The 15,881-nt window shown below is 27.6% G+C and overlaps 1 protein-coding gene and 1 long non-coding RNA gene across 2 annotated transcripts in view; one reads left to right on the top strand and one right to left on the bottom strand.

Moving 5' to 3' along the window:
• Nucleotides 1–14,661, top strand: part of LOC142332906 (centrosomal protein of 120 kDa-like) — a 113,521-nt gene extending 98,860 nt beyond the window's left edge. The window contains exons 14-17 of the mRNA XM_075379604.1: nucleotides 2,513–2,680; nucleotides 6,131–6,291; nucleotides 9,686–9,858; nucleotides 14,081–14,661. Coding sequence (XP_075235719.1) covers nucleotides 2,513–2,680; nucleotides 6,131–6,291; nucleotides 9,686–9,858; nucleotides 14,081–14,250 — 672 coding nt within the window. The 3' untranslated portion in view covers nucleotides 14,251–14,661. The remainder of the gene's footprint in view (nucleotides 1–2,512; nucleotides 2,681–6,130; nucleotides 6,292–9,685; nucleotides 9,859–14,080) is intronic.
• LOC142332911 (uncharacterized) lies at nucleotides 10,043–15,370 on the bottom strand. The gene is made up of 3 exons (XR_012758435.1): nucleotides 15,277–15,370; nucleotides 13,084–13,281; nucleotides 10,043–10,470 (listed from the first exon to the last, which is right to left on the bottom strand). It is a non-coding gene; the product is annotated as an uncharacterized LOC142332911 (long non-coding RNA).
• Between the last annotated feature and the right edge of the window lie 511 nt (nucleotides 15,371–15,881).

The raw sequence follows: 15,881 nt of genomic DNA, 5'->3' as shown, positions 1-15,881 counted from the left end.
AATTGTATAGTTTTGTTTCATGTTTGAAGTATGGTAGGTGTATTGTATAGTGGGTACTGAAAAAACTAATAGCTGGTTTTTCACAAATGACTTGTCTTGTTGAGTGAACTACCACTTTTGTTGAATATTGTTATACATTTTTTCCCATGTTTATACAATATTTTAATTTGTACTGTTTTTTCAATCTTTATTTTATTTTATTAAATAACTATTTGTAGCATTATGTTAACTAAGTTTTATGCTTATATAACTTCGGGCTGTTATTTAGTAATGCTAGAAGAATTATGGAAAAATGATTCCCAGGGTTTTGGTTTAATTCAGCAGATTTAGATGAAATTTTGTTAATGCTGGAAGATTCTTAAACATGTGTAAAATTAATTTGAATATTTTGAATATTATAAGATGAAATTAAAAAATGTTGATAGTATGATTAGTGATTTTAATTAATTAAGAGGTAGATATGTAGATATACATTTAAGTTTAGACTATAAATAAGACATTTTTCTATTGCCTAATGGCTAATTGCCTGTATCTCAATATTGGCTATTTCCGTTATCTATTCTTCTGAAATTCAGTGGTTTTGATTTACTGATGAAATTGTTTGTATTTCCTTTGATGAACTTTTTTTTCCAAGGATAATTTGAGTCTAATGTTCAGCAGATTTTGTAAACAAATTATTTAGAAGGTAAAGACATATGATATAAATTTTTCTTGTAAAACTTATTAAGTTTGAGCAGTAAAGGCTAGTTTTTAATCTGTATTTGTTTGTGAAAAATCAAAAAAGTATAATGAGTGTGAAGTTATTGCAAGGGCAAAAACATTCACTCAAAAGAACCTCTATTGCTGAAAAATGAAAGATGTAGATTTGATTTTTAAACACAAATTCATATGGTTAGGCATATTTATTTATTAGGATTATATGTTGTTATTTTCTTTTTAATGAATCTTATTAGTTGTTGAACAAGATTTCCAGTACCTGATTAAAAAAAAATTTAAATGAAAACTGCTTATATACAAAAAATTGCTTATAGCTATCTTTATTTTTAGTGGTAATCACATCACATATACATATTCCGTTGAAGTAAAAAAAAATTATATGTTTATTGTGAGGAATTTTTAAAAGTAAAAATAATAAAAGTTGATATTGTGAATTATTTTTTATTATTTTTAAAAAAAGTCGCATAGAGTTGCAAAATATCTTTGTGAAGCCAAGTAAGCAACTCTGGCAATTTAGAGCTTTATTCTTGGTTGCCTATAATACTTAGGAGGAAAATAAAGTGGGACATTGAAGTATGTAAGCAAGTAAAGAATTATATAAAAAGAAATTATTCTACTCTTTGAAACAAATTTGAGATCGGGGAAATCTCCCTCCTCCCTTGTCCAGTTGTAAACAAAATTAAATGGCAAGAATGTACCATCTTCAGAAGTCATTGTAAAAAAATCTCATAAAAATTAGTTTTCTAGCCTGAAAATATCAATTTAAAATAATTTAAAAAATCAAAAAATTAGGCTTATATTACCCATCCCCTGAATAAAATTGCCCAAATACATTGACAAGCTGACATACTAAAGTAATGAAATACATCTAATTAGTACAAGAATGTGAAAAAAGAAAGATTTCTTTGCCTCCACCCCTCTATGGGGGAGGGGTTTGAATAAGAACCAAAACCATCAGAAAGTACCTTATCTATCTAAGGAGCATTAAATTATATGAAAAACTTTACATACCCTTTGAGTAAAATTATGAAATATGGGAGCCATTTCTCTTCCCCTATGATCAACTAAGGTTATCAGCATCACTGACTGTTACATAGAAATCATTGTGTCAAATTTTTCCCAATTCAGTCCATCCTCTCTGCAGATATTAAGCAAAAAACAGGGCAACATACCTACATAATTATGTACTTAAGTATGTACATTCTTTTGGAATTTAAAATTAAAATTTAGAATAAAATAAGATGAAAGTAAAATAAATAAAATTATTAATTTAAAATTATTAATTAATTAATAATTTTATATTATTAGTAAATTCAGCCCTATTATTCTTAAGATGCTTGCATCATCTTTTTTTAAGATCAGCAAATTGTAGGTGGATAGATTCTTTTTTCAACTAATTTCTTAAAATTAAATTGAGGGTGTAAGTTATTTTTGCTTTACCTAGAACTGATTTTGGTCTTCATTTTATACACTTTATACTTTCAACTACTCCTTGTTCTATAGGCATTTTTGATTTTATTTGGTAGTTCTTGTTTTATAATGTGCATTTCTTCTTAAATCTTGTTTACTAATTTGTACAGTTCCATTAAATATTCCCTACTGTAACCAAACAGTGTTGTAACTGATTACAACAGCTTCAATTTATTCAATAATTAAAAAATTATATTGCACAAAAATTTGTTATTGAATTTTAATATTAGTCATGATAAAGGTAGAATGATTTATGATTTTGCTTTTGGCAGTTATAGTTATAAATAAAAATGTTGTATGTGTATTTTTGTATTAATTGTTTTAGATGTCGTTATTGAAGTTTGAAAAAACTGAACTTTTGGAAAGGCTTGGACAATCTGATCGTGAAAAGAAACGTTTATTAAGTAATGTACAGACACTGGAAACAGAACTAGAAAATATGCGTGCAGGAGGTTTAACTAAAGAACAAACGGCAGGTCTTGTTCAAGAAATGGTAAATTATTTTTTTTTTTGAAGAAGAAAATACAGATAATTTACTAAAAAGTCTTTTAACAGTTGAAAATTTAATCTGTCTGCATGGTGTTGTGTTGCTAGTAATCATTACTTTATTCTATTGCTTTTGGTGTGTTTCTATTGCTTGTATGTAGGTCTTTTTATTTTTTTTGTACTTCTTTTATTCAGTTGTAAGGGTTGAATTTACATGTTTCAAAAATTAACTTTTTGTCCCAGTAAATATTTGTAAAGTTTTTGCTTTTCTGGTTTTTCCCTTATGGGTGTGTTGGTGGTTAATAAACCATGGATTGTTTTTTGGTTGAGGGATCTATAAAGAAATTTTACCTGTGACAGTATATTACAAGTGCAATTAATTGTTTATTAGAATAAATTATTTTTTTATTTGTGAAAAACTTAAAATTAAAAGCTGTTTCTTTTTAATTGCTGTTGATGACTTAGTAATTAAAGAAACTTGTACTCTGCTAGCTTTCCCTTTTGAATACGTACTGTATGGAATTTGTTTAAATGAGAGTAGGTGAGTTATAGTTGTTGTCCATTGTTATGGAAAAATATAACGTAAACTAATTGGAAACATAATCAGGGTAAGTTACGTATTAGGAAAAGACACTTAAAAAAATTGACTTCACATTAATTAAGAAAAATTTTTTTATTAATTTGTAAATTGCCTTGAGAAAGTTTTAGCAACAATGGGAAAACTTTGAATTATGAAAATTTATAATACACTGATTTACAACAAAAAAAGTGTTTTCTCTTAAATGTGTTCAATAAGAAGTTTCTTAGTATTTTTTGCTCAGATTTTGAATCTTCAAAACAAAATTGAATAAAGGGCAGGTTCTTTAATAACGCAGATTTATAGAATATCTGATTTTTTAAGGAATTATATATAGCCTATATTATGTTATATGATAAGTATGATATTATTTTATCTAATATCTGATTTTCTTTACTTTTCTGCTGTATTGAGTCTCTGAAATAACTCTTTACAGTCTCCAGCAGTAATTGGCAAGCGTATTTTGGCTCGATTTTCCATGGTAGCATGCTTTCATCATTGATATATCCCCATGAAAGTTTCAGAGTGTTCAAAATCTCATCGCCAAACTTAGGTGGGAAAAAGTCCAAATTTGAATTCAACAAATGTACTTTTTAAAAAGACATTTGCATCTCAGTTTTTTTTTTAATAATTTTAAAGAAGTTTACTCACCAATTCTACATAGTTCTTATACTTCTTTTTGATCAGGAATGATTTAGTTATATTTTGAAATTATACCCATGCTGCTTTCAGATTGTTTCAAACTCCTCTCAAAGTCTAAATCCATCATTAGCTTATGTATCTTTGGTCCAACAGATACATAAACTAATTGATACATCTTCTTTGATTTTTACCTCACTAATCCTGAGAAACTTGCTCTTAAGGTATATAATTTTCATTGCTTTGAAAAGATCCATTGTTTTGAAATGATCTTTTCATCAAACAGAGTTTTTTGTGTGATGGTAAAAGACACATTCTTTAGACTCACAAGAGCTTGATAAATTACATTTTTTTGCCTGGCTATGATTGCTTCTCTGTTTGACCAGTCTTTTTTAACGTAGTGGCTTTTCTTGTCTCTTCTCTCATGTGCATTAGAAATATCATTTAGTATAAACAAAGCTGCAGTCCTAATAAAATACCTATCACCTTTAGATCTCTACATATATGCCAGTGCCAGGATTACTTTTCTTACTGTATCATTATCAATAAAAATTTTATTCTTTAATATCTTTATTTGTGTTGTAAAGCAAGAGGAATTTATAGCTGCTCATTTCCATTGTGAAGGAGGATGCTTTAAACTCTATTTAAATGAATCTATAACAATTTTCGTTCCATAGGATTGTCCTAATAAATCCAATAAAGAATTTATATCATTTCAGTACAGTAGCTTGTAAGGAGAACAGGTGCTGAAATTCTTGCTGTGTAACATGGAAAAACATATTTTAGTGCTTTTTCAAGGAGGTTCCAGCCTTTTAACCTTGAAGCCAGTAACTCTACTGCATTTTAGACAGCTTAAGATCACAAACCAGATCATTACGTTCTGCTTGAGTAATATTGTGGTTCAGTGCTCTTATCTTGGAAATCTGGATACTTCTTCAGCACCTTCTAAATCACCATAGCCTTCTTAATTGTCATCATTTTCTTCAAAACTTCCAGTTTTTGGTGGAACTGGAACAGGGTAACTCCTCTTTACTATATGGAGTAAGTCTTATGGCTGAAGGAAGACCTACAAGGTAACATACAGTTGCAAGCCTACAAGAATATGCAACAGATTTCTTGAATTTACTTGTGGTACCTTTGCTTTTTGTGATCCTTAGATTTTGCTTGTGAAGTGGTCCTTAGATTCAATTTTATTTTTAAATAATATTGTTCTAAGAAATAATATTATTGTAATTAATGTTGTAACTGTTATTTTTAAATAGGTAAAAACATGTGTTATTAGGAAAAATTGTCTGAAAATTCTATAGCAATACTCTGGTTTGCTATTTTTACAGATTATTTTTTTAATGTGTATTTAAGTTTTTCAATTTTTAATTCTCTTAATAATTTTAGAATTTTTGTTTAAAGAATTGCTTCTTATATAATTCTTTGGTATGCTGTAATCTACCATGATGATTATAATGTATACATTTACTCGTTGAAAATATTTTTATCATAAAAATACTATAAATATTTATATTAAATTTTAATACACAACAAAGTGTTTTAAATCCGCAATTAAAAAAATGAATAATAGAAGCTCTGTATAAAATATGGTTAATACGACAGAAAGACCTCAATTAGGAAGCAATTTTTCAGTCAAACCAACAATACTAAACTAAAAAAAAATAATGATATTTCGTAATAAAAATATATTATACAATAAAGACGAGTTACTGGATACTAGGAAATACAATTCACTGCACCTTATATCCTAATAGCATTAATTTCATAATAGCAGTTAAATGATCATAGCAGTAATATCACCGTCCAAAAAAGATAATGTATTATACATTCTTTATAAATTGTATTCTTTTAAAATATTTATAAATTGCTTTTATAAGTGCATAAACTCTAATGTTGTGTGTATGTGATCTACAATTTTATACTAGTCAAAATTCTTTAGAAGCCAATATTTTTTACAACTTTATTCTGCTTTAGTGTCTCTGTCTTTGGAAAAGTTTATCCTGGAAGTTTATTTAAGTTAGAACAGAATGTGCGTTTTGTTGAAGCTATTATTAATGTTGTTATTATTTAATGTTGTTAATGTCGTTTCTTAAGATTCATTTGTTGTTTAATAAATTTTTTGAAAAACGATTCACCTAAGTTAACAGACACTTAAATTTAAATTTACTAATGTTAACATAAGTGCAGTATTTGGGTTTCTTTTTTTAATTCAGTTGTTTTAAAATCTTTTTATAGAAAGCAGTTGAGGAAAAGTTGGAAGCTGCCCTTGAGTCAAAGATATTTTTTAAAGAGCAATGGGGTAAAGCTGTCAGAGAGATCCATCGCCTTAAAAAAGAGCACCAGCATTCAATACAAGCTCAAATTCAACGTGAACGAGAAGAGTTACATAAAATTCAGTGTGTAATAGTAATTTATATCTAGAATTATATATTAGAAGCTGTTATTTTTGATGTGCTCAAAAATAATTAGTTTTCTTACTGTAGTCATATTTACTCAGAATTAAGATAATAGTAGTTTTTTCAAACATTTGTAATAAAATTGGTTTTGCACCTCTGAAATAAATCAGAAATTCTGTTTCTGGTAACAAACATACTCATATGAGATTTGCTGTGGAAGAGTAAGTGTACTGATTTTCCTATATATCAGGTTGGTATTGAATGACCTCATTGATATATTGGTGTGTTGGTAGTGAATTTGGTTGCATATTCATAATTATTTCAACTGGATCAGTTGAGTGCTTGTGCTTGTCTATGATAATGTTTTATAACCTTATCTATGTGACAGAATTTGAATTTGGCATTTGTGATGTAGGAAATTGGTAAGCTATTAGCTTTTCTGTGAAATTTAATAAATCTGCCACCATTGATTCTTTATCCAGTGCCTCTATAGTTCTTGATAGATTGGCTTCTATAGAGGCACAACTACGGTTTCTAAGTGGCATAAAGCTTTCAAAGATGACATGAGAAAATGTTGAAGATGAATGAACCCACCATTTCATATATGCTTTCAGTACAAGAATTTCTGAGGAAGAAAAATATCCCCACTTTTCCACATCCTGCTTGCAACCCAGATCTATCTCAGTGCAGTCTTTATCTTTCTCTAAGATAATATTGTATCATTTAACTTTCTATTTATAAAAGATAAATGACATCTTTCTCCTGTACAGCTACAATACTGGAAAGAACATTAGAACCTCTTTGTTACATTTCAAGGATCTTACTTAAAGAAATAACTTTTAAAGTCATTCTGATAAATATACAAGGGACATTCGATAATTAAAGAGACAAATAGATGTAGAAAAAAACTGTATTTATACAAAATGAGACTTTTACTACTTCTCAATATAATCCCCACCAATATTAATACACTTGTCCCAACGATGACAAGAATTATTGAATGTCCCCCGTATAAAAAAATCAGTATAATTACTTTTGGGCAAAGCTTCATATTTTAAATTTCACTGCATTTTTTTGTTGATACTGAAAAGAGGATACTGTGTTTATGGCTTGATTATTTTGCAACATAGTCATACGTCCAATCAGAATGATTCATTTTACTGTGGTCATGACAAAATAATACTGTGAAAGTATGACAAAAAATTCATGCTACTTGCTGTATTAGTAATATCTTTGCCATTGCGTTGAAGTTTAGCAATTAAATAGTTTCTTAAGAGTAAAAAAAGTGAAGATGATCTTATTTTATTCCTCAATCTTTGTCTTTACCTAATGTAATTCCTCTCATTGCTGTCATTTTTCTTTAAAAATAAGTATTTTTTGACTACTTTTAAATCTAACTCAAATTTATACCTATGTAAAATGTTCTTAAATTATGAATTTTATTGATTGCCTCATAACCAATCTTTTCTCATTGTTCTCATCCAATTAGGCATATTTTAACAATCATTTTTACAGTAATTATATACTTTTTAAGATATAACATTTTTATTAGGAATAGTATTAATTAATAAATTAATCTTTCAAAGTAACGATAACTGCTACTTGGAAAAAACTGATAAATAAAATACTGTTTGTTGAAAAATACCCATACTAACTGACAACGATGAGTAAAGTTTAGTTATTAACAGTTAATAGGGTGTATTTTTTGTGTGTTTGTACAAATGCAATCATGTTAGATTAAAAGTAGTCGAACAAAGGATATTTCTAATTCAGTTTTTCTTATGATTTTTTTGAAGTATAAAGATTTTTTTAAAAGTATTTTTAGATGTTTTTAAATATTTTTAGATTTTTAAATCTATTTTACTTTCCGAAAAAAGATCCATATTAGAATGCTGTGTTAACAAAGCTAGAAATGCTGATGAAGGAAGTTTGTTTACTGAGTGAAAATCAGTTGAAAGTTGCAAAATGCTAGGCAGAGAATTAAAGTATATTAACATTCCCAAACCTTTTGGTATTGAGTTGTGATTTAAAATCAGTGATAAATAATTTAAAAAACAGTATCTCCAAGATGTCCCTTTTTCTTGCTGCACTTAACGTTTATTTTAACAGTTAATTTTTTGTTATAATTTTATGTATTTAGCAAAAAGCCTGCTTAAAAAGTCAGATTAAGTTATTACTATACTGCTTTTGTAATATTCTTCTTTAATATTTATTAAATTTATCATGAGTTGTATATAAAATATTTATGCTTTATTTTTTTTTCTAGAAAGATCTGTGACGATAAATTTGAAAAAACTTATTTCACTTGAAACATATTCTTGATTTCATTTTTTTTTTTTTAACTTCACAGATTCAATAAAGGTGTTCTCTTTCAACATTATTTCAAACAGTATTATACACATTCAGCTGGTGGAATTTTTTAAAAGAATTATGCAGGTGAGAGCCTTTGTACCCTCCCCTGGTCTTTTGTGATTTTAATGTAGGAAGAGATTGTATTGCTGTTTTTTTGAGTTGTAGTTTTATTAATTTGTTTTTTAGTTTTTCTGTTAATTGACATAGTTGTACACCATGCTTGACTCTGTTATGTGCTATACAGTTTTTTTTTTTTTTTTTTTTTTTTTTTTTTTTTAGAAACTTATATAACTTTCTCAATTGATCAACAATTAGTACTTTCCTGTTGTAATTCTTAAATAAAATTTAATGGCGTTCAAAATACTTCAAGCTTCTGATGGATAGTTAAATGTGGTACAAGTAGTATTGGCCTCACCCTTGCTGTTTTGCTTATAGCTTCCTAAAAGAATTATCCCACTTGTTTTGTTTTCATGTTTCATTATAGGATTGAGCCTTGGATTTAAATTGTATTTACCCCTTAATGTAAATGGATCCTGAGGCATTGACTGGAATATATGCTGGTTAAAAGTGCCCTTTGAAACAGTATTGACTATGTAGGGTAAAGAAGGAATTTTTATTATATTTTTCTATTCTGTAGTGGCTCACATTCTAATAGTACTTTTATAGTAATTGTGAAGAATAATTGTCAATTTAATTAATTTTATGTAGTTTGTTAGTTCCTGATTATTGATACAGTATGTGTGAAATAGTTATGAATGAGATTTATTTATAAAACTTATTGTTAAGTAATTATTATTATAAGTAACAGATCAGAAGTAACAGATTTCATACCTATTTTATGAATCATACTTTCTATGAAAGGTCAAGGAAAATGTATCTTGAAAATACATTGTTGATTTGTTTTCACTCAGATGTTTTGAATAGCTTTTAAGTACTTTTTATTCTAAGTTAGTACATTTTATTATTTTTACTTATAAACATTTTTATTTAAATAAGTGTGATTGATGAAATGGAATTTATAATGTATTCTTTCTTTTGTTAGATTATGTCAGCAAATGAAAGAAGAGGAAAAACAAATGAAACATGACAAAGCAGTTTTACAAGAATTGAAGTCAGAAACACAAGAATTGTCAGGAAAGCAGCAAACTCAGCAGCAACTGCAACAACAGTCTAAATCACAACAGCCTAACCAACAGTTGTTGCACAGTTCTAGTGGTCATTATCCTTTTTCATGTTTTATAATTATAATATTAAGTTTGTCATATGATTATTTGATTTTGTTCAAGTTAAGTTTGCCCTAAAATATTCAATTTCTGAATACTTTCTAGCCAAACTACAAACTGGTTTCTGAGTTTCTTAAGTAGTTTGAGATTTATTTAAAAAAAAACTTCAGTTCTTTTAAAATTACAAATTTATTTAAAATTATCACTGACCTTTATTATAATTATAATACATGTAAATCACATCTATGATTACTATAAATAGTAATAAAAAAAAAAATAAAATCATTTTTTGTGTGTTGTGTGTAATTTTAATGTGGCGTCCCATCAAAATTTCACATTGAATACCTGGTATGCTGTGGGAACCAGCTTATTAAATGTGGCTTTAAAGATTAAGCTCAAGGCTTCTGTGTGAATATTATGTAAAAATTTGTAGTGCTTGAAAAATGTAGCCTTTTTATAAATAGAAAGATGAGAACACTACTGCTTTGACCATGGTGGTTGGCTTTGAGTATTTACATTTTGGCCTCGCTTCATACTATACTACCTGAAGTATTCTGGGTGCTGAAGAACTACAGAATTATAAGGAATGCTGATTATATCTTTTCTAGAACAAAAAAAAGTCACTTTCATTAAAAAAATTAATAAATACACTAATTATTGCAATCTTACTGTTGTAATATATGACAAAAACCAGAATGAGGTAAAAGGTTTGTGAATTTTAAGATCTAATGAAAATGGTGTGTGTGTGTGTGTGTGTGTGTGTGTGTGTGTGTGTGTTGTGTGTGTGTACATGTGTGTGTGTGTGTGTGCGTGCGCGCAAATGTATACCTACATCACATACATACATACCATTGTGGTCTTTCAAGACTGGATTTAAATTTGACCTTAGGGACTGAAGGTTTCCTTGCTGCTTCAGACAAATTCTCAAAAAATATCCTGATAGGAATCTGCTGCTGTTATTTTTATACAGATTGGCTAATATTAATGAGTGCATTGGATTATAGGTTAGAGCTTTCTTTTTAAGATTATATTTAAAGTCATTATAACTTTAAGAATACAACAAGTAGATGAAATTTTAATCTATAGGGGTGATTTTTAAAGTAAGAATTGTTTGCAAATATATACAAGTTGATGCTTTGGAATCCAATCTGGTGAAGAATCTGTCTTTATTTTTAGTGAGATTGCCATTTATCTCCAAACTCTTAAAACACACCAGATGTTATATTTCAGTAGCATTTATTAATTATATCAATCGTGAATCTTGCTGATTGTAAGGTACAATCATGATTTGTTTTGTAAATGCAAAAATTGAAATTCATTGTGACATAGAGTTGATGTGCAGATTGCAAACTTGTCATTATTGAATTAAGGAAGAAAAGTTGTGCATTATGAAATGAGATCAAGATGCCTGTCTGTCATAACAGAAGAATTGCAAACTGTGGTTGAACCGCAGTGTGACAAAAGTATACCCCAGTTTTATGAAAGTTTTGACAAAACAGGAGATTTACTATTGATGAGCCTTATGTGATTTTCTCTGATGTTTCTCATTCTATTGTTTATGGTATTGTTATTGAATATCTTTATTTCAAGAAGATTTGTACAAAGTGGATTCTAAGAACACAAATAGAAGAAAATTTCTCCTTCTTGAATAATTCTTGTTACTGTAGAAAGAGGATGAATCCTTGAATCACATGGGATGGAAGATGAGATGTAGATGTCTCGCACTCGCCTAAAACCAAGTTTTTACAGTATTTTGACTGATACGATTTATATAATCTGACCAACCCCAGTAGTTCAAACAGCTATCTTCAACAATGAAATTCGTGGTAGTGATTTTTTTTTTTTTTATCAGAATGGCATTGTTCTAATTGAGATATATCAAAACTGGTACTCTAAACAATTAAAAAAATAATATTGTGCTGTATAGAACTGTGTGTGTAACTTTCTCTCTAAAGAAGTTTGTCTGCTCCATGATAATGAACATACATTGCTCAAAACAAAGCAGAACAATTGGAAGTAGTTTCAGTGAGAGTTATTAGACAAATTTTCCTCCATACAACGCTCATCTAGTACCATTTGATCGTCATCATTTTTTCTGAACTTAAAGGAATTTTTAAGTGAAAAATACACACTTACCAATGACAATGTCTACCAAACTGTTAACTGGTTCTAAAAACAGGTGGCAGAGTTTTCTTTAGCAAGAAAATCCTCAAGTTTGTCTCCAATCTCAATAATGTGTGGATGTTATCAGAGAAAATAACCCCAATCAAAAAAAAAAAAAGACCTGAAGAAACAAAGGCATGAGCAACTATAAAAGATAATGAACCAATAAATCAAAGACCAGTCATAGTAAATAATCCACAAATAACCAAACTTATATGGCAAACAGAAGAATAAGCAACAAGAACTTGTCAAAAAAAGTAATTTGACATTTTCATTGCAATAGTTAAGGATTTTTGAGTTTGATAAATTATAAGTTTAAAACAAAACTTTTCTTACTTAAAAAATGACCTTCATATTTAATAAATTTGTATTTGCACTTCGCATATGCTTAGCTATTGATGACTCCCATTATCACTTTCAAGGTTGGCGCCAAACCTCTTTTGGGAATGTGTCGGTTGTCTGGCGCTTGAGCAACAATTAACCTGATGCTTCTTGAAGCCTGAGTCTTTTAACCGATTTGATGTAAGAAGGTACTGAAATTTTTTTGCAAACAATGTGTAAAATTTTGTTGTAGTTAATGGTTTTCAAGGTCCCTAGTTACTCAGAGCTACATTTTTAGTATTTGTAATGTTCCTTAGATATTTACATTTACTTTGTGAAAGGTAATATCTCAGCTAAATAATTTTTCATATATTTCAGCAGTTTAACTCTTATTTAGTGCTTTTGCTTGGTCTTTATATCTAGTCAGTTTTGTAGGTTGCTTATTTGATAGTAGATCAGATATATATTAGGATTGAAATCACCTACAGGCGTGTCTTTTGTAAACTGGGAAATTACATATTACATAATGGGAATGCATAATACATAAATTGCATAATACATGCATTTCATTATGTACCATAATGAATTTATCCTAAAAAAGGGCTGTTTGAAACATGCAAAATCAAATTCAAAATAAATTGTATAAAAACAGCTTATAGATAAAATGAAAAAGCATTCTAAAAATATTATCAAAATTACATGTAATTTATATTGAGCCTCACAGAAACAGTACCATTTTGCATTATTTCCAGTTTTCTTGAAAACCACTTATCCTATTAGAAAAGTTAAATCTACTCAGGTATTTGAAACATTTAGTCAAGTGTATTTTATTATTTAGTAGTAGTTAGTACAGCAAAAAATTTCTATTAGCTGTAATACTAGGTGTCTTATTTAGAGAGCCTCATACCTTCCATGTGCACTCTATCCAATCCTGTAAAATAAATAAATAAATTAAAATAAATTAATAAATTAAAATAAATTGTTTATTGCCATTTAATAGAAAAGGTAAACATAAGGTGGTTCAAATATTAGAAGCTCAATCAGAAGTATATTAGTACACAATTGTTACGAATTGAACTGCCTGGCAAAATGAGTCAAGGGAGATGTAACTGTTAATGGACTGATACTGTGTATGAGAGTTTAGTGGGGAGAGGACTTTGAGAACATAATCCTGTTTGTCATATATAAGTAGAATTCATAATACTAATGAAGAAGATGACATCGTTGTATATGTTCTCATATTTTTTTTATTCTTTTATGAAAAATAGTGATTTTTATTTAAAAAAATAGTAATTAAAATTTGTATAAAAGTATTTATATAATTTATAATTTATTTAATTTAAAAAAAGAATAATAAAGAAATTATTCCTAGATTTACATGTATGCATGACGTATACACACATCTGTGCATGCATACAGACACAAAAGCATCCACACAAATTTTTAACGAGGAGGGGTGCATAGGGAATGGTCAAACGAGGAGTCACTTGTCGTTTTTTGTATGCTAAATGAAGTGACTTGCTTTATCACTGTGTATGAGCATTAAAATAAAACTTACCAAACAAAGTGCTATTTACTTACATCATCTTTCCAGTTTAATGATCTGTTGCTAATGTGTAAGGACACTGATATGTTGTATTTTTTGTTATGAATGAAAGGCAGTTCTTATTACTTGATTATATTTTTTTGTGCTGCTTAATTTTTACCACTTTTTATCATTATTTTTTCAGGTTACCATTGTATAACATCTGATGCAGAAGTAACTAATACTCAGTTGGAGAAGCTAATTAATCAACGTGAACTGCTTTTAAATTCTGGTGCAGTGACTAATCAAGAAATGTTAGTGGCGTTAAATAATCAGATACGTACATTATTGGTACAAATGACTGCACAAATTTAAAAGTAATTAAATTATTATTTGAATAAAAAATATATGACAGAAATTAATTTATCTGTTAGAAATTGACATTAACCAATTATTTTAATGAATATATATAATTTTATGCCAAAATTTACTCAGTTATTGTAACATGATATTGTATGTAAATGAGTTGAAAATGTGTGTTATGTTTTTGTGATATCTAAGTACTGTGTGGTACATTATATTATGAGAACATACACATGTTATAATGAAGTATGTTATATTAATCAGGTTTTTTTTTTACCAAAACATTACAATTATTTTATGAAAGTTATATTTAAATGTCAGTCACAGGTATTTTGTAGAATTTGTATATCTATGTTTATATTAATATATTATTTTAATTGATTTTTTACGTTATTCAACATAATAACTTTTTTGCTATTTCCTAAGAATTGTCAGAAAAGTGGGTGGATGTAAAATACTTGTAATTGGCATTATTTTTTTTTTTTGTCATAGTCAGAATGAACACAATATTATTTTTCTGTTATATGTAATTTGATTTTGGACTAAATTAAAAATCAAACTACAATAACTGATATTGTGTTAACAATTACAGTAAATAAATTTATTTTATCATTCTGTCATTGAATTCATTTGTTCTTTATTGGTAATGTTTTCAATTTATTTATTTATTCATGAGAACTATTTTGTGGTTTATGATTGTGTGTGATCATATTATTCTTGTTTATTCATCTGTTACTATTATTTTTAAATTAAATTGAAGTATACACTTATAAAATAATGTAAATAAAATATTACCTGATATTAGTAATTGTGACAAATTATGCAGTGTATTACTTGTACGTGCAGTATTGTATTTTAATAATTTTTGTTGGTATTGTGTAATTACTTGTAAAATTATACAGTATATAATTTATTACATTTTATAATAAATTATACAGTATATAATTTATTACATTTTATAATGTATTAGAAGTTATGAAATAAAAATATATTTTAAAAAAATACAGAAATAACTTACTAGTTTGTGTATTTACTTACTAGTGTATATTTTATTGTTCAAAGAACATTTAGTTGATAAGGCAAGGTGCATATTCAGAGAGTTTATGAACTATTGTTGTGTACAGTAACATTCCAGTGGTAGTAGTGAATCTAATAATTAATCGTAGAATAATACATGAACACAAAAATTATGAAATGCACAAGATTAGAACTCAATGAGAGCATTTCAATAGATCAGTGAACAACATAATGCAGATAATGCATTCACTAAACTACAAGTAATATATGTTTCTTAACATATCACTTTTTAGTAATTACAACTACTGTACTTCAGTTCAGTAATATCGTTAATGTAATTAATCATCATTAGAACATTTTAGTTTAAAAGATTCAGTGTTGTTAATCTGTTGTTATAACATAACAATTTTCAGCTTATTTATTTATTTGAAACAGATTATTTAAAAATTGTGTTAAATTAATACTGAAATTAAAAAAAAAAAATTTCAATGGATTTTTAAAAATAAAAATAAATAACTGATTTATTTAACATGTCACATTTTTAAAATTAAATTAAATAACAGATATGAAGTCCAAAACTTCTTTCTAAGATTAGATGAAAATTCTTGGGCAATTTAAATTTATCA

This window comes from Lycorma delicatula, chromosome 1 (assembly GCF_047948215.1).
Source record: "Lycorma delicatula isolate Av1 chromosome 1, ASM4794821v1, whole genome shotgun sequence".
Taxonomy (NCBI): Eukaryota; Metazoa; Arthropoda; class Insecta; order Hemiptera; family Fulgoridae; genus Lycorma; species Lycorma delicatula.
Note: the sequence above shows the minus strand (reverse complement) of the source record. Positions and strands in the feature narration are given on the sequence as shown.